Source organism: Lynx rufus, unplaced genomic scaffold (assembly GCF_022079265.1).
Source record: "Lynx rufus isolate CCGP_SWC_20201006 ecotype Redwood Valley unplaced genomic scaffold, mLynRuf1.p SCAF_2, whole genome shotgun sequence".
Lineage (NCBI taxonomy): Eukaryota > Metazoa > Chordata > Mammalia > Carnivora > Felidae > Lynx > Lynx rufus.
Genome location: NW_025814834.1, coordinates 82,136,461 through 82,160,933, shown reverse-complemented (window position 1 = coordinate 82,160,933; position 24,473 = coordinate 82,136,461). Strand labels below are relative to the sequence as shown.

Here is a 24,473-nt window from a genome sequence, read left to right as displayed (position 1 = left end):
GCTTGGGGGTTGTAGAAAAGTAAGAATCCAGACCCTGCTTTTCCTTTAAAATATTTTTTTTTAATTAAAAAGCTTGAGATACATTTCATGCACCATAAAATTCATTTTTTAAGTGTACAATTTAATGGTTTTTACTATATTTCAAAAATTACACAATTATGATCACTAATTCCAGAACATTTTCATCACCCCCGAAAGAAACTCTGTCCCTGTTACAGTCCCTGCATTTCTGTCTGCTTGCTTTATCTTTGTTCAGGGGGTGCATGGGTAAGGGGAGAAGGACCATGGTAGCTCCTGTTCCACATCCCTTATTCCCGATTCCTAATTCCCCAGGGAGTGGGCTCTTTGGCCTAGCCTACAGCAGGGCTTGCCCCCAGCTCTGATTAGTGTTGTCCAGGATACACATGGCTGGCTGAGTTCCTGCCATGGCGACTGGGGACGGTGTGGACAGGGGGTGAGGAAGAGACACAGGCAGTTCTAAGAAGACTTGGTGCTGAGGACATGAGCCAAGAGGCTGACCATTCTTTAAGGCTGGGTTAGTGTACTAGGCCCATTATTTTAAAAAAAATTTTTTTAACGTTTATTTATTTTTGAGACAGAGAGAGACAGAGCATGAACGGAGGAGGGTCAGAGAGAGAGGGAGACACAGAATCTGAAACAGGCTCCGGGCTCTGAGCTGTCAGCACAGAGCCTGACGCAGGGCTTGAACTCATGGACTGCGAGATCGTGACCTGAGCTGAAGTCGGACGCTTAACCGACGGAGCCACCCAGGCACCCCTAGGCCCATCATTTTAGAGATGAAGAAACTGAAGTTTAAAGACAGCACTGGCTGGCCATAGTTACATATCAGGTATTGGCAGCAGTTACAGATCAGGTTATTAGACTCTTGATCTAACCAATCCCAAGTGCAACACCTTTCCATTATGTTAAACTTCCATCTTACTTATTTCGGCTATGTGCCTTTCCTAAATTATATAAAAACAAGGCAACAACTGTTTGCCCCATTATAAATTAGATCTGGCAAGTCTTTTTACTTTATAAATCTTTTTCCTCCCTTTATTGGCTAATGCTGGTTTCTCCTCTTTGCCAGGGTTCTTTATATCTAAGTTTACAGAAGCCTGTTGCTTTGATGGGATCAAGATTTAGGAGCTTAGTACATCTTTAAGGCTGTTTGCATTTAAATACCTTAAACTACTGTAGGGTTCTTATGGGATAATCCCAGAGTAAGATGTTAAACCAATTACTGCCCTCAAAATAGTGTGAATCTTATTAAGATAAAAACAGCCCCAGCATGAAGCAGGAGAGAAGAAACAACACCCAAGTCTCCAGGGCTGAATTTTACAGTCTGGCTTTCTGTTCTGCATTTGTAGTTATGCTCACTTATTTCATACATCATAATTATAAGTGGGAAGGCTAGCGATTGTTCCATATTTGAACTGAGCAGTGACAGGCTTAATCAAGAAAAAGAGGCTTGATTAAAACACTATTGAAAATCTGTTCCTTAAAGTGAGCCCCATAGAGGTTTTAAACATTATTTCTGAACATGCAATTTCTTAATGCAAAACAATTGCATATTTCTTTTTCTTCCACCTGGTCTCATAAAGCATTTGCAATGACAAAAATAACAAAATCACTCCCCCTCCCCCCACTCAAGCACCAGTATCTTCTGTGGTAAAAGAAGATATTAAATGTGAACAGGATTTTAATTGCCGTATTTGTTGACATGTAATTTATGACTGCTTTTTAGTGTAATTTCTCTGTAATCTATGGAAATAAGGATACATATGTACATCTCAAAGATACAGAAGTCTTTTTTTTTAAATCTTCTTTAATGTTTATTTATTTTTGAGAGAGAGAGAGAGACAGAGACAGAGTGCAAGCAAGGGAGGGGCAGAGAGAGGGTGACACGGAATTTGAAGCAGGCTCCAGGCTCTGAGCTGTCAGCAGAAAGCCCGATGTGGAGTTTGAACTCACAGACCACGAGACCATGAGCCAAAGTCAGACACTTAACTGACTGAGCCACCCAGGTGCCCCTCAAAGATGCAGAAGTCTTAATGAAAGCCAGGTAGTCTTGAAATGCAGTAGAATGGGTTGGAACCAGGGTTGAGTTGGCCACAGGGAGGCTGAATGAGAGATGTGTGAGATTAGAGGCCAAACAGACCCTAGGATTCCAGCCACAGGAAGAAGTTTCAGGAGCAGTGATTCTTTCCAAGGTCAGCTAGGTGTGTCTGTGATGTGCGAGGCTTGGTGACTGGGGAGTTTGACAGATGATCAGGCAGGCTCAGGTTGTTAGGGAGACAGGCAACGTGGAGAGGATGGCCAGGTACAGGTTCCAGAGTTTCAAGCCCAGCTCTCAGAGAAACTGGGAAGTCACTAGGCTCCAGGCTGAGACACAGACAAGGTAATAAGTGGGGCTGAGTTGGTGAGGACTAGCCTTGAGTTGGGGAAGCTTCACTTCCCACAACCAGAGGTAGAACTGGTTCAGAGCTAGGATGCAGGGGTGAGGTTTCACCTGTAGAGTTACACTCCAACTTTACAACTATTTTGGCACCTTTTTTCTTCCTTAACAACTTGTTTATCCATTCCTTTGTTTAGGTTTCAAGAAAACCCATAAACATGAGAGAAAGAAAAGTTGATCTGAGAGGCAGAAGGCAGGTGTAGACAAAAAGTGCAGAATCCTAGACAGAATTTTTGACATCATCGAGTCCAAATGGCTTCATTTGACAGATGGGAAAACTGAGGCCTCTCGTCTCGGTTACATGTGAATTAAACCCCCAAGGTCGCATATCTAGTTAAAGCTGTTCTCAGATGCCAGCTGACATAAGAACTAACCAGGGATTAGAAGCAGATTCCTAGGACCTGTTCCTGGAGATTCTGATTCAGGAGGACTACAATAGGGTTCATGACTCTGCAATTTAAACAAAGGCTATGGATGATGCTGATGCAGGTGGTTCTGGGCTGGCGTTTGAGAACAATTGATGGGAAGGCTTCCTTTCCCTCTCGCAGTCTAGTCTGTCTTTCATTAAATCACATTTTGTTCGGACCCTTCCTGGACTCCCCAAAGCTGGCCACCATCAGCAGCTCTCTCCCTGTTGCCTTTGAGCTCTTGTAGTTCCAAGCAAAGTGCCCTTATTCCAGGCCCTACTTCTTCATGTGAGTGTTTCATCCCAGTCTGGTGAGGGTGTCAGTGTCACACATGAGGAGAGGCCTACTGATTTTTGACAGTTGCTCGTGAAGGACGTTTCTGTTGCAACTGTTGTCCTACCTAGAAGTTTGCTTGGTGCTCACATAGGGTGAAAAGGAGAGTCGTTCTGTGAGTGGTTGCCCAGCACACAATGTAAGGAGCACCCGAGTCAAGACCACAGAGGCCATCAAGCACGGAGAGTGGCCACACTGGGCAGCGGCCCGCAGAGCAGGCTGACGCGACAGGAGGCTGGAGAGCCCGGAGAGTCGGCCAACTCTTCACTTTGTGGCCCCTCTTCTTGCTCTTCTTAGCCGTACATGCCAAAGACCTTCTATGAGTTTTAATAGTGATAGTTTTTAAATACAGTGTGGCATTTCTGTTTCAAACTCCATTTGTTTTTAACTAGGTTTCCTATTTTGAGATCTACTTGGACAAAATCAGGGACTTACTGGATGGTGAGTAACCTGAATGCTTGTCCTCTATTTGCTCTGTAACTAAGGTCCAGGGAGGCTGAAAGGATTCACAGCACTTCTGCTTAAGGAACTAATGAAAATACAGAGATCTTTTATTGTCTATACACTATCTGCTTGTTCTCAGCCAAGGCTTAAACTTGCGTATGGCAAAGACATGAGATTTGCCTGTCTTCGGTAACAATTTCTCTTTATCCTCCAATACTGAGTCTTTAACTTTTCTTCTCTCCTCTGCATGCCATCATTATTATCTCTGTAGTATCCAAGACGAACTTGGCTGTTCATGAAGACAAAAACAGAGTCCCGTATGTAAAGGTATGAGGAAAACTTGATGATGCAATTGACTTGTCTCCGGTCACTGTCATCATAATTATTATGTAATATGCTCACAACGTTACCTATAAAGTGTATGGAGGTATTTCATCATGTTCCTTACATTTAATATTCATCTGGTAAAAAAAAATAGACATTTAATTTCTCCAGTTGTATCTCTGTAAATATACCACAGATGTCTAATCACATAAGGTAAGAATTGGAGAAGTGAACAAATATTTATTATTCACATGTGAAGAGGCTTTTATATGGAGGATAATTGCTTATACTTTGTAGTTAGGGGAAGCCCAGCAGAGCATTATGTCTAGAATGTGTCTAATTAAAGTTGGGGACTAGAATGGAAGGCAAAGCAAAATTTCATCCATTTCTTTTTCTGTCACTGGTTTTCTTTATTCTGTTTCTCAGAAACAGAAACTCATGCTGTTGAGTAAGAACAGGTATTTAAAAATCTAGGAAAATCTGGCATTTCTTTTATGGTTTACTTCTGGGTTTCCCAAGGTTTGCCCAGACTTCTTTTTCATGTAGAATTCAAGCCAGAAGCAGGAGAAAAAATGGTGGGATCAACACTGGAGCCTTTCTCTTAATCTGCACCTCTAGGAGAAAAATGGGAAAATGTTTAGCTGTCTTAAAATACCGGTGTTTTCTGGTCCTTTAACGGTGAACCTGAACCGACTCTTTTGCAGGGGTGCACCGAGCGCTTTGTGTCAAGCCCTGAGGAAGTCATGGATGTGATAGATGAAGGCAAAGCAAACCGACACGTGGCTGTAACAAGTAAGCTTGGTGTCCTGTTCCCTCTCCTGTGAGTCAGGGTACAAGTATCTGCCCACCCGCCAGGATGGCTGGGTTATGAGGTCCAAAGGAAGTAATTCAGGGGAAGGCAGTTGTAAAGCAATGGCTTGGATGCAGACACACAGGTGTGTGCAGTCTGAGTGCATCTAGGCACATCGTGGGAAGCAGTGCCTTCTGCTGTGCAGGGAACTCTGGGAAATAGCGGGTGAGGTTCTCTGGGCCCTGGCAGCACCCTTTGTCTGGACCCTGGGGAAAACAAGCAACCCACCGAGACAAGGGGATTACAAGTCAGCTTCTAAATGTATTTCAAACATGTTGTTGTTCAGGTTAAAAAAAATTACAAATGAGCAAATTTTATATGGCCAGTCATATGTGTGGAAAGAAACCACACTAGATTTCTGCCCTGTGTAAAAAGGGAAAAGGAAAGCCAGGAGGAGCTCAGAAAGAGCTGGGAGCGTTATTGAAAACTTCTAGGCTGGGGGCGCCTGGGTGGCGCAGTCGGTTGAGCGTCCGACATCAGCCAGGTCACGATCTCGCGGTCCGTGAGTTCGAGCCCCGTGTCGGGCTCTGGGCTGATGGCTCAGAGCCTGGAGCCTGTTTCTGATTCTGTGTCTCCCTCTCTCTCTGCCCCTCCCCCGTTCATGCTCTGTCTCTCTCTGTCCCAAAAATAAATAAACGTTGAAAACTTCTAGGCTGTGTTAATCACAGGCGTGTTCAGGTCAGCTTGTTTTTCTTGCATTGCCTTCCTCGGTGTTTGCACGCACCTTGGGGAAGTGGTCATAAGTTGTTAGAGCAGCAGAGGCTCCATGAAAAGATGGTGGCTGTCTGTCTTATTCGGAGGGATGTGGACAAACCAGAGTGAGTTCAGATGAAGAGGAGCTGAGAGAAGTAGGGATTCCTAGCTTGGAAGAACGAAAAAACTCTGAGGAGGACATATGGGCGATGTAATATTTCTCAACATGTTCAAGTTGCTGTCATTAAGAAACCCAGTGTGCTTTGTATGATCCAAATGTGGACCACCCAGGGCAGGTTTTGACCAACCACAAGAACTCTCTGATCCTGATAGCAGCCCCAAGTAAAGCCTGCTGCCTAGAGGGGCAAGGAGTTCCCTGTGACGTATACAAGAGATTAAGGCATTGGTTGGTTGACTGGTCAAGCCTCTTTAAGTCTCTTCCATCCAAGGCTCTATGATTCTGTCACCCAGAACTGTAATTCTCAACCTGTTCTTTACCCGACCTACTATCAGACGATAATTACATATGTGGCAGATTTCATAGGTAAGCCTAGACATGTATACAGTGTAGGTTAAATTCTACTTATTTCTCTTCTGCTTACACATATACTTGAAAGGATGTAAGCCTGATATTCTCATCATAATAGTATCTCTCTTTATAGATAAATTATTTACTTGATTTCTTCAGCTGTTGTTAGTCATGAGTTATTCAGGACATACTTGACAATCCATCTTGGCCCCTTGGTTCAGAACTGTTGGTCTAGAACATTACTAGTTTTCTTATCATTCTGTAAGCTGGTTTTTAAATGATTTTGGTAAGATACGCATAACATTAAACTTACCATTTTAACCGTTTTTATGGGTACAATTCAGTAGCCTTACGTCCATTCACAATGTTGTACAACTATCACCACTATCCATATCCAGAATTTAATCATCCCAAAGTTAAACCCCATGCCCATCGAACAATAACTCCCCACACTTCCTCTTCCCAACTCCTGGTAACCACTACACTACTTTGTGTCTCAATGGATTCGACCGCTCTAGCTGCCTCACATAAGTGAAGTAACATAGGTCCTCCTGTGACTTGTTTCACGTAGCATAACGTCTGCAAGGTCCATCCAATAAGTAGCGTATGTCAGAATTTCCTTTCTTTTTGAAATGCTAATATTCTGTTGTACATGTATACTGCATTTTGTTTATTCATTCATCCATAGTTAGACGTGTAGACCCTGTGTTGCTTCCACCTTCTGGCTGTTGTGAATAATACTGCTATGAACATGGCTGTATAAGTATCTGTTCAAGTGTCTGCTTTCAGTTCTTCTGGGCATATACCCAGAACTGGAATTGCTGGATCATATGTTAATTGTGCTTTGAAGTGTTTAAGGAACTGCCATGCTATTTTCCATGCAGCTGCACCATTTTACATTCCTACCAACAAGAGCGCGCAAGTTTTAATTTCTCCACATCCTTGCCATTACTTCTTACTATTTTTGTTTCTTTTAAAGGTTAGTTATGTATTTATGTTTGTATGTATGTATTTATTTTAGAGTGAGATGGGGAGAGGGGCAGAGGGAGGGAAGGAGGGAGAGAGAGAGAGAGAGAGAGAGAGAGAGAGAGAGAGAGAATCTTAAGCAGTCTCCACCATCAACAATCAGCATGGAGCCCAATGCGGGGCTGGATTCCACAACTCTGGGATCATGACCTGAACTGAGATCAAGAGTTGGACACTTAACCGACTGAGTCATCCAGGCGCTGCTATTTTTGTTTTCAGTAACCATGCTAATAGGTGTGATGTGTGAGGCCACTGTGGTTTGATTTGCATTTCACTAATGTTTAGTGATGGTTGGCATTTTTTCATGTGTTTATTGGCCATTTGTACATTGTCTTTGAGGAAATGTCTGTTTAGGTCCTTTGCTCATTTTATAATTAGGTTGTTTTATTCTTGTTGTTGATTTATAGGAGCTCTTATCTTATTCTTGATCTAAATTCCTTATCAGATATGTGATTTGCAAATCTTGTCTCGTATTCTGTGGGTTGCCTTTTCATTCTGTTGATACTTCCTTTCATGAATAAAAGTTTAATTTTGATAAAGTGCAATTTATCTATTTTTCTTGTTGTTGCTTAAGGTTTTGGTGTTATTGCCAAGAAATCATTGGTAAACTCAGTGTTATGAAACATTTCCCTTATGTTTTCTTCTAAGGGTTTATAATTTTATCTTTTACATGTAGGTTTTTGATCCTTTTTATGTTAATATATGGACTAGGTAAGAGTCCAACTTCATTTTTTTGCATGTGATCTTGACACTCTTGTTGAAAATTCTTCTGACCATTTTATGTGAAGGTTTATTTCTTGGCTGTCTTTCATCTGCCTATAGGTTTGCCTTTGTACCAGTACCACACTGTTTGATTACTGTAGCTTTGTAGTAAGTTTGAAATCAGTAAGTGTGAGAACTCCAGTTTTGTTCTTTTTCAAGATTGTTTTGGCTATTTGGGGTTCCTTGAAATTCCATATGAATTTTAGGATGGACTTTTCTATTTCTGTAAAAAACACAACGAGGATCTTGATACAGATTATATTAAATCTTTAGACTGGTTTTGGTAGTATTGACATCTTCACTATGTGAAGTCTTCTGACCCATTTATTTGTGTCTTCTTACATTTTGTAGTTTTGTTTTTAATTTTTAAAAAAGGTTTTATTTTTTTAAGTACTGTCTACACCCAGCACTGGGCTCAAACTTATAACCCCATGACCAAGAGTTGCATATTCTACCGACTGAGCTATGCAGCTGCCCCTCATTGTGTAGTGTTTAGTATACAGTCTTTTACTTCCTTGGTTAAGTTTACTCCTAAGTATCTTACTCTTTTTGTTGATACTTTAAATAGAATGATTTTCTTTTCAGATTGTTTATTGTTAATATATAGAAATGTGACTGATTTTTACATATTATTTTTGTATCTTGCAACTTTGCCAAATTCATTTATCAGTTTTGACTTATTTTTTTGTGGAATCTTTAGTTTTTTCCCGTATATTCTAGAAAGTTTTGTTTTGTTTTGTTGCTGCCAGAGGAAGCAGCTTTTATTCACGCATTATCTCCAGAAACCAAAAGGACTATCGGCACCTCCTATTCTTCCTGGAGAAGGGAAGAGAGAGATATTACCTTTTGGTTTCCCCAAGCCCTGGTCTTTCCCCTCTCTGGGTAGCCTTAGAAATTCAGTAGCAATACTGTTGCTTATTTTTTTCAACATTGCCTGATGCAGCTACTTAGTAACAGTTATTGGTGAAGGAGGATGAGGGGAAGCAGTTGGATGAGTAAGAGTAATGCACAAAAAACAGGAACACAGCCTATTAAAGGTCTCTCTGTCCTGCCTCAGTGGCTTGATCCTTTATTGGTTGCATTTTTCTTTATGCTGAATCACACTTTTCTGAATCAGATTGGGGATTTCCACCATCAGCCATGGAGCCAGCCCCAGAGCTCTGAGATGAGCTAGTCTAAACTTGAGCACATTCCTGGTCCACAAAGGCTTAAAGGGATCGATCAGGCATATTTTGCCACCCCTGTACATCTCTGCTGTTTTTCCATCAAATTCAAGGACTATAATATCTGGAGTGGCAGTGGCATATGTGATAGGAATGTCAGACTGGATGTCAGACTCATGGAGGTCATGGGTGTACCAGCATTTTCCAAAACACCGAGTCCCTTCCTTGTTGGACTCTAGTTGGAACCAATCATTGTCCACATTCTTGTTGTTCTCTACATATCGGATAGGAGACTCCTCCTATCCAGGGTCCAAAAACATTTCTATTTCTAGTGTTTGGCACTAATGAAGCATATTTAATCTGATACTTTAAATAGAATTGTTTTCTTTTCAGATTGTTTATTGTTAGTATATAGAAATGCTATGCACTGAGCATGGGTTATAGAACTGTACTAAAAAAAGAAGTCTTAAACCTTAAGATCATAATCCCTCCTTAAGAAAACTTGTGATAGTACTGATAAGCAAGGCTTACACACATGACAAAGATAGAATACTTCCAACACTAACCACAATGATAAAGGGTGAGGGACTTAAGGTGAGGGGAGAAGGAGGTGTGAGCTCTTTGCTTCCAAGGCTCAGGCTGGAGCAAGATGTTGGAACATGGGAGGGGGTGCTTCAGACAAAGCTAGAGAATCTGTTATCTTGGATCACTGACTAGGATTCTTAATTTCTTAGCTGTGTGAAGTTATTTTAAATCTTTCATTTCTAGAACAAGCATTGTTGTTTGTTTGTTTGTTTTTTTAAAGAAACTGGTTTTAGATATGTTTAAAAATTGACTGTACTGGGGCACCTGGGTGGCTCAGTCAGTTAAGTGTCTGACTCTTGATTTTGGCTCAGGTCATGATCTCATGATTTGTGAGTTCAAGCCCTTTGTCGGGCTCTGTGCGGACAGCGCAGAGCCTGCTTGGGATTCTCTCTCTCTCTCATTGCCCCTCCCTGCCTCCTCTCTCTCTCAAAATAAATAACTAAACTTAAATTTTTTTTTTTAGAGACCTGGCTGGACTTACTTTAAAAAATGGAGCTATTAAGCATGATTTGTTGTGCTTTTTAGATGAGCAACTTGCTACCTAAACTTCTTGTTCTTTGCAGAGCAGTAAACTATTTTCCTTTTCAGATATGAATGAACACAGCTCGAGAAGTCACAGTATCTTCCTGATCAATATTAAACAAGAGAATGTAGAGACCGAAAAAAAGCTCAGTGGGAAGCTGTATCTGGTTGATTTGGCCGGGAGCGAAAAGGTAATTGGTTCCTTATTTGTATTATCTATAATTTTCCCTGTTATCTGCTTCAGTGTGCAGTGGTATACTTCTTACATCTTTTCTGTCCCCGGGTTTCAAAGAGCTTTTAAAGTTTCTGTTGTGCCAAGATGGTATGAAGTCTAACCTTCATTTTCCTGCCCTCTCATTTCTGGTCCTGAAGTCCCCCATTCACGTCACAGGAAGTGCTGTGAGTGCCAGTTCGGGTGTGTGCTGAATAGGCCCCAGTGAGGACGGTAGGCAAACGTCAGTGTGCACTTAGCCTGACAAAGGCAGCCTTGCAAATGAGGAAGGGACATGACCTTCTGAGGAAAGGGAAGATCCCCATGTTGTGCCAGACTCAAATAGGCCGGAAACTGGTTTGCCGTTGGACTGTGGCAGTCCTGCCTTTGTAGGTTTGTTTGCTGATAGAAGATCTGGAACCCGGGGCTCTTCCTGCATTCCCTGCTTCTCTCTGCAATAGGTGTGGTCTGATGGGGCCTCACCTGGGCAGCCTCACTTCCTTGAGGCTCCAGTCACTTCCTGGAGCCAGGGTTTTGGCCCAGAGCCCTGCACCTCTGGTTTTATCAAGGCTTTCTTTTGGCCTCTGTCCCATGCTCTCCGAGGCATTGGCTGAGGCCATGCTTTAGACCAGATAGGCTCCATAGAGCCTCCTACCTGCCCCTGCCCAGCCTCCCGCCTGCCTCGCCCAGCCTCACTTCCATAGCATTACCAGAGGCTCCTGCTGCCACACCCTGGCTGGGGCGCTGCTCCCCTTGGGTGACATCACAGAGCCAGTCCCTGTGCACAATACCATGCGCACTCCATCACTGATGATCTCATGCTGACTGTCCCCATCAGGGCCAGCCCTAAAGCTTGGTCCGTCTCCTGAACTGCCTAGTTGATTCCCAATTGCTGCACCCCACCAGTGAGCTGCTATCTGCCAAGCTATGGCCACTAATGTCCATGTAAGTAATGGCTACATGAAATGTTCTCCTGTGTGCATGTGTAAAGCTGTGAGTGGAACGTCATCTGGATGTTCCTGGAAAACTTTCTGGTTGGGAGCCCAAAATTTTACTGGTACGGGCTTGTAACTTTAATTAAACAGACACGCACCAGAATAGGAATACAGAGCAGCATCGATCAGTTCTAGACTAACTGTTAGCAACCAGACCATGCTTTGCTGGTCTGGAGAGAGAGCCCATTGGCCCCTTTGCTCTTCCGTCTTTCCCTTCAGAGCACAGAGGTGAGTGTCCGGGGCCTAACTGCAGCTGGAAAAGCCTAATGGCAGTTCAGTGTGGAGGCCTGTTCCCTGCAGTGTCGGATACTGGTGGGACATTTTTAAAGTCATGGTCCTGCACATTGTTTCTTTTGCTCACATCGGTTTTCCTTTGCCCCAGAAGTGTCCACATGAATGTGTCAGTGTGATCTACTAGAATGAACTCTGGGCTGTAAGCCCCAACTCCCCTAAATGCGTTCTTCCCTTGAGCTGGCAATTTGACATCTCTGGAGTGCAAATCTTCCTTGTCTGTAACAGGAAGGCAATTGCACCTGCCTTGTGCATTTCATGGAGTGAAGGTGCTCACATATGAAAGCACCTTAAACAACACGGTGTGAATGGGCTGTTATTACTTGTGACCCATCAACTGCATTATTTCTGTGTCAGCAGTGGTATCTACACACACAGTTCTCAGAGATGAATGTCTGTTGTATTTGAAAACACCTCCCCCTAGACGTGCACTCATTCCTATCATTAGGAGTTTCTCCTTTATTCGTAATTGAAATCAGTCTTTGCGCCGTGTAAAATCGTTTCCCTGCTTTCCTTTCTTCAGAGAGCAGCTGCCCATCCCACATCGTTTGTCCAGTCAGCAGAGCCACGGATCACGTTGTGTTCCCTGTTTCCCTAGCATCTGTACACTGCTCTCTACCTAGAGCAGATGCTGTCAGGATGAGATTGTCAGTAATAACACAGCAGAGGAGGAGCTGCGAGTGGTCCCTCTGGCTGCAGAGGGGAAAAGACAATTCCACAACGTAATAGACATTTTCTTGACTTCGATGCCCCCAGGTAGCTTTCCTTTTGGATGATTGTTCCCTTTTTCCTTGCTATGAGAGTAAGCAAGGGAGGGAACAGAGTCTGGACAACTCTTGCCACCTCTTATCCCTTGCCTGAAGTTGGAGCTCATAATTTACACTTCCCCAATATGTCCATTCCTCATGGCCAGGGTGTTTTTGCTTCAGGAGTTGCCCTGGGCTCCCTCTGGCGTGGAGACTGTGGCTCAGGCTTGCAGGGCCTTGGCCCTGTGACAGCACAGGGAGCCTGGTTCCCCTGGATGGATGTCCCCCTGGGATGCATCCAGCTCCACCCCTTGAGGCGCGTCAGCCATTCTCCTAAAACCTAATTGAGAGGAAAATGATGAGAGAGAACAAATCCCTAGCCTCAGGCACAAGGGAAGGTTTGATCAACGTGATTCTTACTCACTTTTATTTTTTCTTGCATTCCAGGAGGATTCACATCCACCTCCCTCAACCCCCAGCCCTGTGCCCTCCTGCGAATTGGAATTTTCTACTCTGTGCTTTTGCTGTCCTGTGCAGCTCACTGCTTTCTCTTCTCTCTGGTAGGTCAGCAAGACTGGTGCCGAGGGAGCTGTTCTCGACGAAGCTAAAAATATCAATAAATCTTTGTCTGCTCTTGGAAACGTGATCTCTGCCTTGGCAGAAGGGACAGTAAGTGATCCTGTCCCCATCTATGAAATGAAATTATGAGAAGCCGCTTTTTGGGTCTGTGTATTCTCTTTGCCGCATACCCCAGAGATTCGTTTATTTTTCTTTGGAAAAAGACAGAGGGAATCCTGGCTGTACACACCCTGCCTCCTGGGAGATCTAGTCCATTAAAATGTATGAATGGTGCTGCTAATTTCCTATTACCAGGTCTCAGAATGGGCACTCTAAACTTTGGCCGAATCCAAAGACCGGGCAACAAATTCTTATTTCACACATGTTCCTAAGCCCGGTGTCTCCAACACCAGCTTGCTTATGTTTTTTCTCTGAATGGACAATGGCTATGATAGCCAATACTTTTTCTTTTCCTAAATAGAAAACACACGTACCATATCGGGACAGCAAGATGACTCGAATTCTTCAGGACTCTCTGGGTGGGAACTGTAGAACCACCATCGTTATTTGCTGCTCTCCTTCTGTCTTCAATGAGGCTGAGACCAAGTCAACACTGATGTTTGGGCAAAGGTGGGTGTGGTCTCTCGTTTCCAGGCTCTGAGCTGGGTCTTGGGTGTAGGGAATGAGTGGTGAGGGCTAGTGTCAGCGAGGAAGTAGTGTGAGGGGGCGAGCAGCCTATTACTAAATGGCATCTAGCAGGTAAAGCCTGTAAACTTGAGGCGTCATTCATTGAGGCCAAAGAATAACTATGTGTTAAAATACTGGGCAGAAATATAGCCAGTCAGGGCTATATGATACTTAAGAAAATGCTCAGACTTATTATAGATGCGATTGCTCATAATTCAATGGGGTGCTGCTTTTGTTCTGTATGGAACTCAGTCTCACAGGTTCACAGGATTTTAAGTGTGTACAGCTCCAGACTGATAACTACCTTTAACTCCAGTATTTGGGATCCACCGCGGAGTTAATAGAACCAGAAACTTGGATGACTGTAGAGTAGTTGCATCAATATAAAAGGGGGCTAAGGAAATCCTCATACTAACCCTGGGAGTAGGAAGGTGGCTGCTATCTTCCCGCCTTCAAAAATGTCCAAATAGAATCCCTGGATCTCTGAGAACTAACAGTTGGGCAGCAGGGCAGCATGCTAATCCCGAGACAACCTTCCCGTGTGTGAGTTAGGGCGTGCCCTCCTGCCCTTCCTGCCCAGCCCTCCCCACAGCCCAGGGCCCACCTCCTTCAGCCGTGGTCCCTCAGCATCAGTTTAGCATGTGGTTTCTTGTGCCCTTCCATCCTGAACAGCTGTGCGATCTTCAGACAAGTCACTAGTTCTCTTTGAGCTTTAGCTGCCTTATTTGTAAATGGATGCACAGAGCTCTCCCCCTAGCTTCCTCCCGGGAGTGTGATGTATGGTTATGCCTGAGACATAGATTAAGATGCCTGAAGAAAGGACAGATGGGGGTGGGCATTCTGCACGAAATTGTTACGACTTGTTTAAACTGCATTAAACCCCAGTCATTTCCTGATCCTACAACAGAACATAGAATTACGCAGTCATGGCACCTGTGGGATATCTAAATAAATAATAATTACATCAAAGTGTTGTAGAACTAATCGTCTTTTATACTGGATTTGGGTCCTTTACTTCTCATATTACTCCCTTGATTATTCAAATGCTTAGGTCAGTGGATTGCAGTAGGATAGCGCCTACTTTTCTCAAGGGTCACGGGATACTTATAAACCAGTATAAGTGTGTGGGAAACAGACTACCATGGTGATCATCCTGGCTGTCCTGTCTCTCCTGGTCTCTTCATCTTAAGCTTTAACATTTTTGTCTGAAGACGTGTTTGAGCAAACCAGCACCAAATGCTTTTATGGAGGAAATATCTCTTTAATAAAAGTTTCTCACTTGCAAAGCAAAAAATAATCTGAATCATTGCAAGCCAACGTTGTCCTAGGGCACAGGTATCTGTCTCAGGGTTGCTGTTGTGAGTGGGCATTTGCAGCCGTCTATAGGAAGAGTCTTGGTATAAGTCCAAACGATTATCCTTTCTTCTGATTTTCATGAGGCAATTGTCGGCATCGTCATTATCGCTGGCAGTTTTTTTAGGGCTCGGCATGTGCCAGGAGTGTCAAATCTGTGTGGCAGATCTATCAGGTGGGCCTGACCTCACCTGTGTACAGAGGATGACTTTGAGGCTTAGACTCAAAGCTGTTAGGTGCTGTGCCTGAGTCCACATAGCCACTAAATGACTGGATGACATAGGATGGGGACTGTAGTGTTTGACCCACAGCCTCTTTTTAAAATTTTTTTTAATGTTTATTTATTTTTGAGAGAGACAGAGACAGAACACAAGTGGGGAAGGGCCAGAGAGAGAGGGAGACGCAGAATCTGAGCACGCTCCAGGCTCTGAGCTATCAGCTGATAGCTGGGGCTTGAACTCATAAACCACAAGATCATGACCTGAGCTGAAGCTGGACGTTAACTGACTGAGCCACCCAAACTCCCCTTGACCCCCGGCCTCTTATATGCAGGCTGCTTGATCAGGAACCTCAATGAGCACAGGCTTCTGGGTCAGTAACTCCATTTTGAAGCCAAGTTCTGCTGCTGATACATTCCTCTCTCTTGTTTACTTCTCTCTGAGACTCTGTCTTCGTCTGTAGGGAGAAATGTTATAACGCCTTCCTCTGAGAATTGTTGGGAGGATTAATGAGTTGCTTCAGTTTTTACCTAGCACAAGGGCGGCTGGCATGTAATAGGTGTTCAGTGATTGTAGGTTTTTGTTTTCCTCCAACTTCAAAGGTGTTCAGTCTGGGAAAGTCAAAAAAATGGATGGGGCTGCCCTGAATGAAACGGCATATATGGGACAGCTGGGGATAGAAGAGGCTAGACTGAGTGAGGTAGAGTTAGAATTAAGTTTCTGGAATGAAAGACTAAAGAAATACTGATGCTAATTTGGGACTCCAGGAAATAAAAATAAAGTGTCAGTTATCTTTTCAACTGGAATAGGTTGGTCTGCCATCTTTTATGAGAGTCATATGGACACTGGGCTCCATGAGGGCAGGGACTGGGTTTATCATCAGCGTCAGTTGTCCCAACAAGCAGCCAGCACAACTAGTACACAATAGAGTGTCATTAAGTAAATACTCATTGAATGAATGAACGGATGAATCAAATGCTTATTGTGTAGGATTCCTTAGAACATTAGGAAAGGTGCTGAACTATGACACCGTTATGTCCTGAAGTTTGGTTAGATTTACATCTGGTTTGTTTCCCAGCCTATAATTAGAAAGGTGTGAGCTTTTGTTCCTCTCCCTCGATCCCTGAGTTAATGGATTCTTCAAGGACATCTAAGTTCTCTATGGGGCCAATACCTGCTTTATTGTTAAATATACGCATTGAACCCAATTACACAGCAGACACGAGTCTGAACATCGGATTAGACATGGTATCTGATAGCTAATGAGATTAAGCACTTTGAACTCAGAAAAGACTGCTGGGCACATCTCAAATTCAGTGTAACGAGCGTTCATTATACTCCTGTTGCAGGGGTGGTCAAACCTTGGGGCTGTACAAGGTTCCTTCATTATTCCTATGTGGTTCTTTCAAGGACATGAAGAAACTCCATATTTGTTGCCAGGCGATTTTATCGTATTGATGCCCTGAATAAAACAATAGTATGTCCTTTGAAGCAGTAGAAACATGATAGAGTCTACAAATGCCTGAGGGCAGCCTACCAAGTCAGCGCTCTTTAGGATTCTCGATTGGGTGCTGGAATTAAAAGGGAAAAAATGCACATTTTCTGTTTCTTGGTTTTGGTGGTGAATGCTGCCTCTTCTATTTGGTCAGGCCTGTGCCCGTTAGTCTCTGAGTGTCCAGCATTGTGCTAGAAAAGAAGCAGAAGCCATTTTCTGTGTTCTCAGAGAGCTTTTAATCTATTTGAGAGGGAACACTTGAATTTCCAGGCAGCCCAGAGTCAAAAAGCTGGACTGTGGGAAAGCAGAACACTTCCGGCTTTTAAGGGAGAAAAGATACTCAAATTAGAGCACTTTCATTGATTTTTTTTCTTTTAGCTTCCAGCATTTTATTTTTTAGCCTTTAATTACTCTTCCAAAGAACTTTCATTGCACCATTGGAAAAGGATTGTTGTTAGTTTTAGAAGTATGAACTTGAATCACCCAATTATCTCGGAAGCCTATTTAACGTACCTTGATTTGGGGTAGTAAAGCCTCCAAGGGGCAGGCCAATCAGTTTGGAGAAAGCCTGAATCAGCACATCTTTGGCACTAAGACTTTTGATTGATGTAGCATGAATAATTCAAAGGCTTTATTCGTATGTTGAATGTGGAAGGAGAGTTGATAATTTAGGGAAAGTAATTTCTTCTTTTTATACTGTGTACTTTTTTTTTTTTTCAAATTGTGCCACCTCTTGCCCAGTTTCTTGACAGCTGCATTGGTCCTGAGTGCTGTACATGCTAAACTCATGTCACTAGAGCATGATAACAAATTATCTGCAAGGGTAAGAGTGGACACTTTGGTGAAGGGAGACCCTTGGCTATGCTGTTAACATAAAATGGAAAAAGACTCAGATCACTCCCAGTTGGCATGTCTGTTGCTAGAACACCAATAAGGCTGATTTTTGGAGGGAGGTATACTCTGGGTGACAGAAGTTTAACCAGATGCCAAATCCTTATCCAAATCACTAATTCCTCAGTGTTTCTCGGGAGACTGGAGCTTTTCAAAAGACACAAAATTTGGAGCTTTTAATTTTTCCTTCCCTATACCCCCCACTCAGGAGCAAGGTAATGGCCTCACCAGGAAATGGCAAGGTGCTTTGCATCTGTCATGTTTTCAGAAGAAGGTTAGGTGTTTCATGAGGGAACTAGGACTCTGAGCACAATAGAAGGTGTGATGATTTTATGTGTCAGCATGGCTAGGCTGTAGTCCTCAATTATTTAACCAAACACTAATCTAGGTGTTGCTATGAAGGTATTTTGTAGATGTGGTTAACATCTACCATCAGTTGACTTGAAGTAAAGCACATTACTATCCATAATATGGGTGGGCCTCATCAGTTGGAGGCCTTAAGAGCAAAAACTGAGGTTTCTCAAAGAAGAAATTCTGCCTCAAGACTGCACCATCAATCCTTCTCTGAGTTTCAACCCTGCCAGCCTGTCCAGGACTTTCCAGTCTCTGCAATCATGTAATAAATACAGAAATCTAAGGTATATCTTATACATATATACTATATATGTATACTATATCCATATGGAGATATATATATATATAGAGAGAGATATAGATATAGATATAGATATAGATATAGATATATATATGGGTATATATATATATGGGTATATATATATATGGATATATGTATGTATGGATATATATATATGGATGATATATATATATATGAATGGATATAGAGATGGATATATGTATGTGTATATATATATGGATGGATATATATATATATATGTATATATGGATATATATGTGTGTGTGTGTATATATATATATATGGATGGATATATATATATATGGATGGATATATATATGGATGGATATCTATTCATCATTTATGTACCTATATCTGTGCCATTGGTTCTGTCTCTCTGGAGAACCCTTACTGATAGGGAAGGATGCTGGGCTACCTCCTTCCACCCCACACATTACAGAGACAATCTGTGCATTGAAGGTGTGTGGTTGTATGGAGCTCCTTTTTCAAATGTCAGTACGATCCTAAACACCTGGAGAGGGAAGGAAAATGCTGAAACCAAGAGGTAGGAAGATGCCAAGAACAAACATCTTTCTGGCTCTTCCAGAGGGGCCAAAGTAATGAGAAGAAATTCCAGTGATATGTAGTGTGTATATCATTCAGAACTGACTATGGCCAGAAAGTACAAGTATAGGCAGTTATTGAGGAATTGGGTAGGGATGGGATTTATCAGGCAGAGTGATGCAAACCAAGTAGCTCTATGACTCTCCTCTTCAACAAGGGCTTGATTCAGGGCCAAATTGTGAGAATGCCTAGAGAGTTTTTCACCCATGGGGTTAACTGAGAGGGTAGAGATGGACATGGTCGGCAGTCCTAGATGCCTGGATGTGTGCTTCTGAACATGTAAGCTGCAAATTCAGTGACAGAGGGACCTGGAGGTGCTGGGCAGGAAACAGAATGCTCAAGGACACGGGGGCAGGGTCTTCCTTCCGCTCCTCAGAGGAGTATGTCTAAAAGAATCCTTATCTGACTGTCTCCCTTTGGGCATCTAGGTGGAAGATGTGCTGTGGCCTCTGCTCTTTGCTGTGCTTGGTCTGCTTTCTTCAAAGGTGGCTAACATTCATTAGCATTAAGATCTTTTAAAAACTGGATCCTGTTCCCTTCCTGTGGGGAAAGGAAGTATTATATCTGGGGCAAGTCTGGATTATGTATTATTTAAGTAGTGCTTGACTCTCCAAAGCAAGCAAAAACAAAGAAAGACTGCTAAACAGATACCTGATAACTGCACCCTCAAGATTTGGCTCATTTGTGCTGAATGGGTTTTGCTTTTGGGATATATATCTGAGGTTAATTAAGGTGTCCCCCTAAGTAGCCTTTGGTTAGCATTTTGCTCAGTGTCTGCTATGGATATAACTTGTGGAATAGGCTTTCATTTCTGTATATAGTTTGGGGGCTCTGGTGGAAAGACCTTGAAGGTCTTTGGAAATGAAGACTCAAGATACTTCTCTGCTCCTTTGTGAGTGATCAGATCACATCGGGATTCACCAAATGTTGTTACTGTGAGATTGACCTATAAGGATGATAAACAAGCAGTATATTCATCGCTAGAGTAAGTCTCCTGCAGATTACTGGCTTGTTTTCCTATATCACGGAGATAAACTCCCAGAACTGTGGGGCTGGGTGGTACCACTATTGCTATGTAGCTTTCGCTAGGCAAAATCGTAAAACCTGCCTTAAGAGCGTTTCTCACTGTCCGCTGTCCTGTTGATTTTATGTTTCCTTGTAAGCTATTTGAAATTCTTTCAGAAACCAGGTTGAAGAGTAAATGCACATGTGTATGTACTCACAAGTCCCTGACTTGTGTCTATAACACAGTCCTTGAGTGCTCAGAATCCATGTTGATTCACTATATTTGAACAGAGTCCAGATATAATGTTTAGTGTGATTATAGCTCGCAAGTATATGGAAAACCAAAATAAAGAGCAAAGAATGTGAAAGTTGGAAGACACTTGCATGTGCTCTAAAGTGGACAAGGCAAAAAACCAGTAGACCACTATCCAACCCACCCTGCTGGCAATGAGCTAAACATCCACACAGGGGAAAGGGAATTGTGAACGGCCAAATTAGATAGGATCTAATGATTAGGTTCCTCTATTCTGTAAATTTTCCTGAAGTTCGTGGTAAAGAGTAAAAGTGTTCATTGTCTTTTTACTCTGGTTCTCTCATGGGACTGAGAGACTGAGACACTCTTTATTCCATTTTGTGAGGTTGGTTTCAACATCTTAGATAGAATGTTTGTTCTGTTTGAAAGAAATAATTCCACGCACAGAGATTCAGGTATCCCTCTTAGCGACTCTAGTTTATTCCATGATCTAGAAATCATTATATCTGACTTGATTTCTTTCTATGTCACTTTATTTTTAACTTTTTTTTTGTTGACTGTAACATACATACAATAGAATGCATAAATTCAAGTATGCAACTCAATAAAGTTTTACAAATATATGTACACATAGAACCATCACCCAGTATCCTAGAAGCCTTTCTCTTATACCCTTCTGGTTAATACCCAGCTGTCAAGGGTGTCATCCTGACTTCTGTCAACATCAATTACTAGTGCCTGTCTTTGAACTTTGTATAAATAATGACATACACTACTGTTTCGTGTCTGGCTTCTTTTATATAACATTATAGCTTTGAAATTCACTACATTGTTAAGTATAGTAGTAGTTTCATTTTTCCTAGTTGTATTGTATTTCATTGCATGAATATAGCATATATTGTATCCATTCTACTGTTGATGGATATTTAGACTGTTTTCATTTATATTATAAGTGAAGTTACTATGACATTGTTTGTCATGTCATTAGGTAAATATTTGTCCTCATTTCTGTTGGTTATGTATCTAGGAGTAGAATTGCTAACTCATAGATATGAGATATTCAGCATTAGCAGATAGTACAAAGACTTTTCCAAGATTCCTGGAATAATTTATACTCCCTCTAGTAGCACCTGAGTGTTATAGTCTCTGTACATTCTCACCAACACTTGGTATTATCAGTTAAAAATTTCTAGCCATTCTGTTGGGCGTGAGAAGTTATCTTATTATTTTATTTTACATTTCCCTGATGGCTAACCATGTTAGGTGTCCTTTTTGAGAATATTTATTGACACTTCTTTTGTGAAGTGCCTTTTCAAATCTTTGCCCAGTTTTTACACTAGTTGTCTGCTTTTTTATTATTGATTTATAGGGGTTATTTTGGGTTAAGTCTTTTATCAGATGTATGTATTGCATATATCATCTCCCACTTTGTAGCTTATGTTTTAAGTCTTCGGATGGCGACTTTTAATGAAGGAGAGTTTTTAAATTTTAATTAAGTCAAATTACTTTTATGTCCTATTGAGAAATCTTTACCTACCACAGGTCTTAAAGATATTCTCCTGTTTTCTTCTAGAGGCTTTATTATTTTACCTTTCACATTTATGTGTATGATTTATCTGGAATAGACTTTTTATATGGTATTGGGGGAGTGGATAAAGGTCACACACACACCCTTCCTCCAGCACCATGTACTGAAAGGACCATCCTTTCCCTTTGTGCTGTATGGGCACCTTGTTGTAAATCAGATGACCTTGTAGGCTAGTATCTGTTTCTGGATGATCCATTCTGTTTCTTTTCTAAAGTTTCTGGACTATTCAGTCTCTGTTAATTACTGTGGCTGTATAATAAGTGCTGATATTCTACTCTTTAACTTCATTTTTCAAAATTGTCTTTGCTATTCTTAGCTTTTTTGCATTTCTTTGTAAATCTTAGAATCAGGTTGTTGATTTCTAAACACATATGCAAGCCTCCTGGGGTTTTATTTGAGATTATTTAAAAGCTATAGAACAATTCTGGGAAGAATTGGCATCTTATCCAGTCAATGTTGGCTGATTTCTTCAAATTCTAGCTTTAGTGGATGGAAAGGCATTTGGGATGCCACTGTTCCGTTTGGAATGAAATGAAGTCTAGGGCAGTCGCATGAGACAGGGTTTCCCACCATTGTTAAGAGTTCCAAATGAGAGCTTGGATTTATATCTTCCCAATGCTCCTGTGGGTCATTTCTGTACCATTTGTGCCCTGCTCTGGGCCCTGGGACAGCGACCTGTTTGGACAACTGCAATGGGCTGTCTTTGCCTCTGGCTTCACACTGGGTTCTGCCAATGGGGAAAAACATGGGCAGGTTATCAGAAGAGAAGAAAGTGAGGTCAGGGTATTGGTTTTTTGGCTCTTCCCCTGCAGGGTCACTTTGGGTCGGCTGTGTCCTCAGATTAAAGGCTGTTACAGATGCCAGTGGCCAACCACCTTCTTAGAGTTCCCTGCCTCGGTGGTGATGGTTCCCCACCACTGGTTTGGGGCACACATTGTTCATTGTTACTTCCCAACACCCTTCTCATACCTTTGGCAAATTCCCAAATTATGCAATAGAACAGGCCATCTGTTTCCTGCCAGTACCTTGATTAGTATGAAAGTGGAAGAAGAATTTTCTGGACAGCTTAAAGGAATTTTGAGAATGAGGATTAGTTACGCCAGTGATAACCTTGCTGGGTCTGCTCACAACAGTGTACTTCCGGCTAAACTTGCCTGAGTATAGCAGGAAGGCTCTCTCCTTCTCTTTCTGGTATCAATGCAAATCATCAAGAGACTCTTTATGATTTAAAAAGTGAGACCAGTAGCCTCAAAGTGTACCCTTAAATGCCCACAAGCATTTTAGCCATAGGTCATTTTTCACTTTTTGACTTACTGAGTTGATAATGCACGCTGCAGTGTCCGTGTTTGCACAGAGAAGCATCCACACTGCCGGCTGAGGATGTTAGAAGGTGAGGTGAGAGTGTCAAGCTGGCATAGACTGACACTAGTAATAAAATTGCCGCTATGTGAAAAATTAGAGTTGAAGCACTTCTGGGGACAGCAGCCTCAAGCTGCAATGAACAAGGGAGAACTTTACTAATTCTTAAGCGGAGTCTTACGCTGAAATCATTTAACTCCTCTTTTGACAGTTGGGTTATTTAGTTGTCTGCTTTAGGAATTAATTTTTGGAGTGACATCTGTAGCCCTGGTGCGGGCTGGTGAATTTCTTTCACTGAATTAGAAATCATGTCCAAAATGGCATTTCATGACAACAGTAATTAACCTGAATCACACATCAGATAATGCTGGCAAGTATGACAGTACAAGAACTTGTGGGAGTTTAAACTGGAAAAGTGAATAGCAAATAAAACAGAATATCACATTTTTAAATGAAGTTTTTGCCTTCTTAAGAAGTAAAGAGTAAGCGGGATCCTGCTGTGGTCAATTTACATTTCAGTCGGACACATCTGCTTGTGTGTTCATTTCTGTACAAAGCTGGGTGAATCGTGTCGTTTTTAGTATCAGCCAGAGCTGTCCTGACTTTGCTCTCATCAAGTTTCCCTTGAGTAACTGTCCAGACATCCAGTGTGGGGTCACATTCCCCAGTCATATGCCCTAGAAATTCACTGCATGTCTCATATTAGAAATGAACAGATGGTGGCCCTTAGACATATTTATTTGCCTCACACATTATTTTTCAAAATTGTCTTAAACTAGGCGATACAAATAAAATTATCAACTTCTGACTTTCCCTGAACAATGGGATGGACTGAGAACAGGGGCCCTCCACTCTTACACGGTGACAATCGCCTGTGACAGGGGCCTGTGCTCAGCGGGGAGCCTTGGTTTTACCTCGCTGGCCAAAAGTGGCTAAGTGACCCACCTGTCCCGGGAAACACGTGTTGGCATGTGTTCAACACAGCGAGGTTGATTGTAGGTACCAAATGTAAGAGAAACATCTGATTGCACTATTTCAGTCTGTGTATCGTTGACGTGAGAAACTGTATGCCCTACGAGGCCACAGACTTTGTCTCCATTGTCCTGACAAACCCCAGTGTTTCATAAATGTTAGTAAATGTTAGGATGGAAAGGAAACTCTTACATAAGAAGACGGACCTGGCAGAGGAGACTGCTGAATGCTTGAGAAAGACTATCACCATAAGTCAGGGCTGAGAACATATAACAGAGAGTGATGGCCCTGGGAGACAATTCAAATGAAAGTCCATGGGATTTAGGCTGGCAGGAGGTAAAGGAGAAAAGGAAATGGTGAGTTTGGAACCTTCGGGGCAGTTAGGAGGGTGATAGGTCCCAGGACCCCTTCTGCTACCCCAGTCACAGCCTTCTAATGTGAAAGCATTTGAGGCTTAATTGTATTCATGATTTAGGTAATGATAATAGCTACCCTCA

The 24,473-nt window shown here is 42.2% G+C and overlaps 1 protein-coding gene across 1 annotated transcript in view; it reads left to right on the top strand.

The window, feature by feature from the left end:
- The window catches only part of KIF5C (kinesin family member 5C), a 141,879-nt gene that overhangs the window by 69,359 nt on the left and 48,047 nt on the right, over positions 1–24,473 (top strand). The window contains exons 5-10 of the mRNA XM_047085709.1: positions 3,591–3,639; positions 3,914–3,969; positions 4,671–4,758; positions 10,163–10,287; positions 12,904–13,008; positions 13,379–13,527. Of these exons, the coding sequence (XP_046941665.1) occupies positions 3,591–3,639; positions 3,914–3,969; positions 4,671–4,758; positions 10,163–10,287; positions 12,904–13,008; positions 13,379–13,527 (572 nt within the window). The remainder of the gene's footprint in view (positions 1–3,590; positions 3,640–3,913; positions 3,970–4,670; positions 4,759–10,162; positions 10,288–12,903; positions 13,009–13,378; positions 13,528–24,473) is intronic.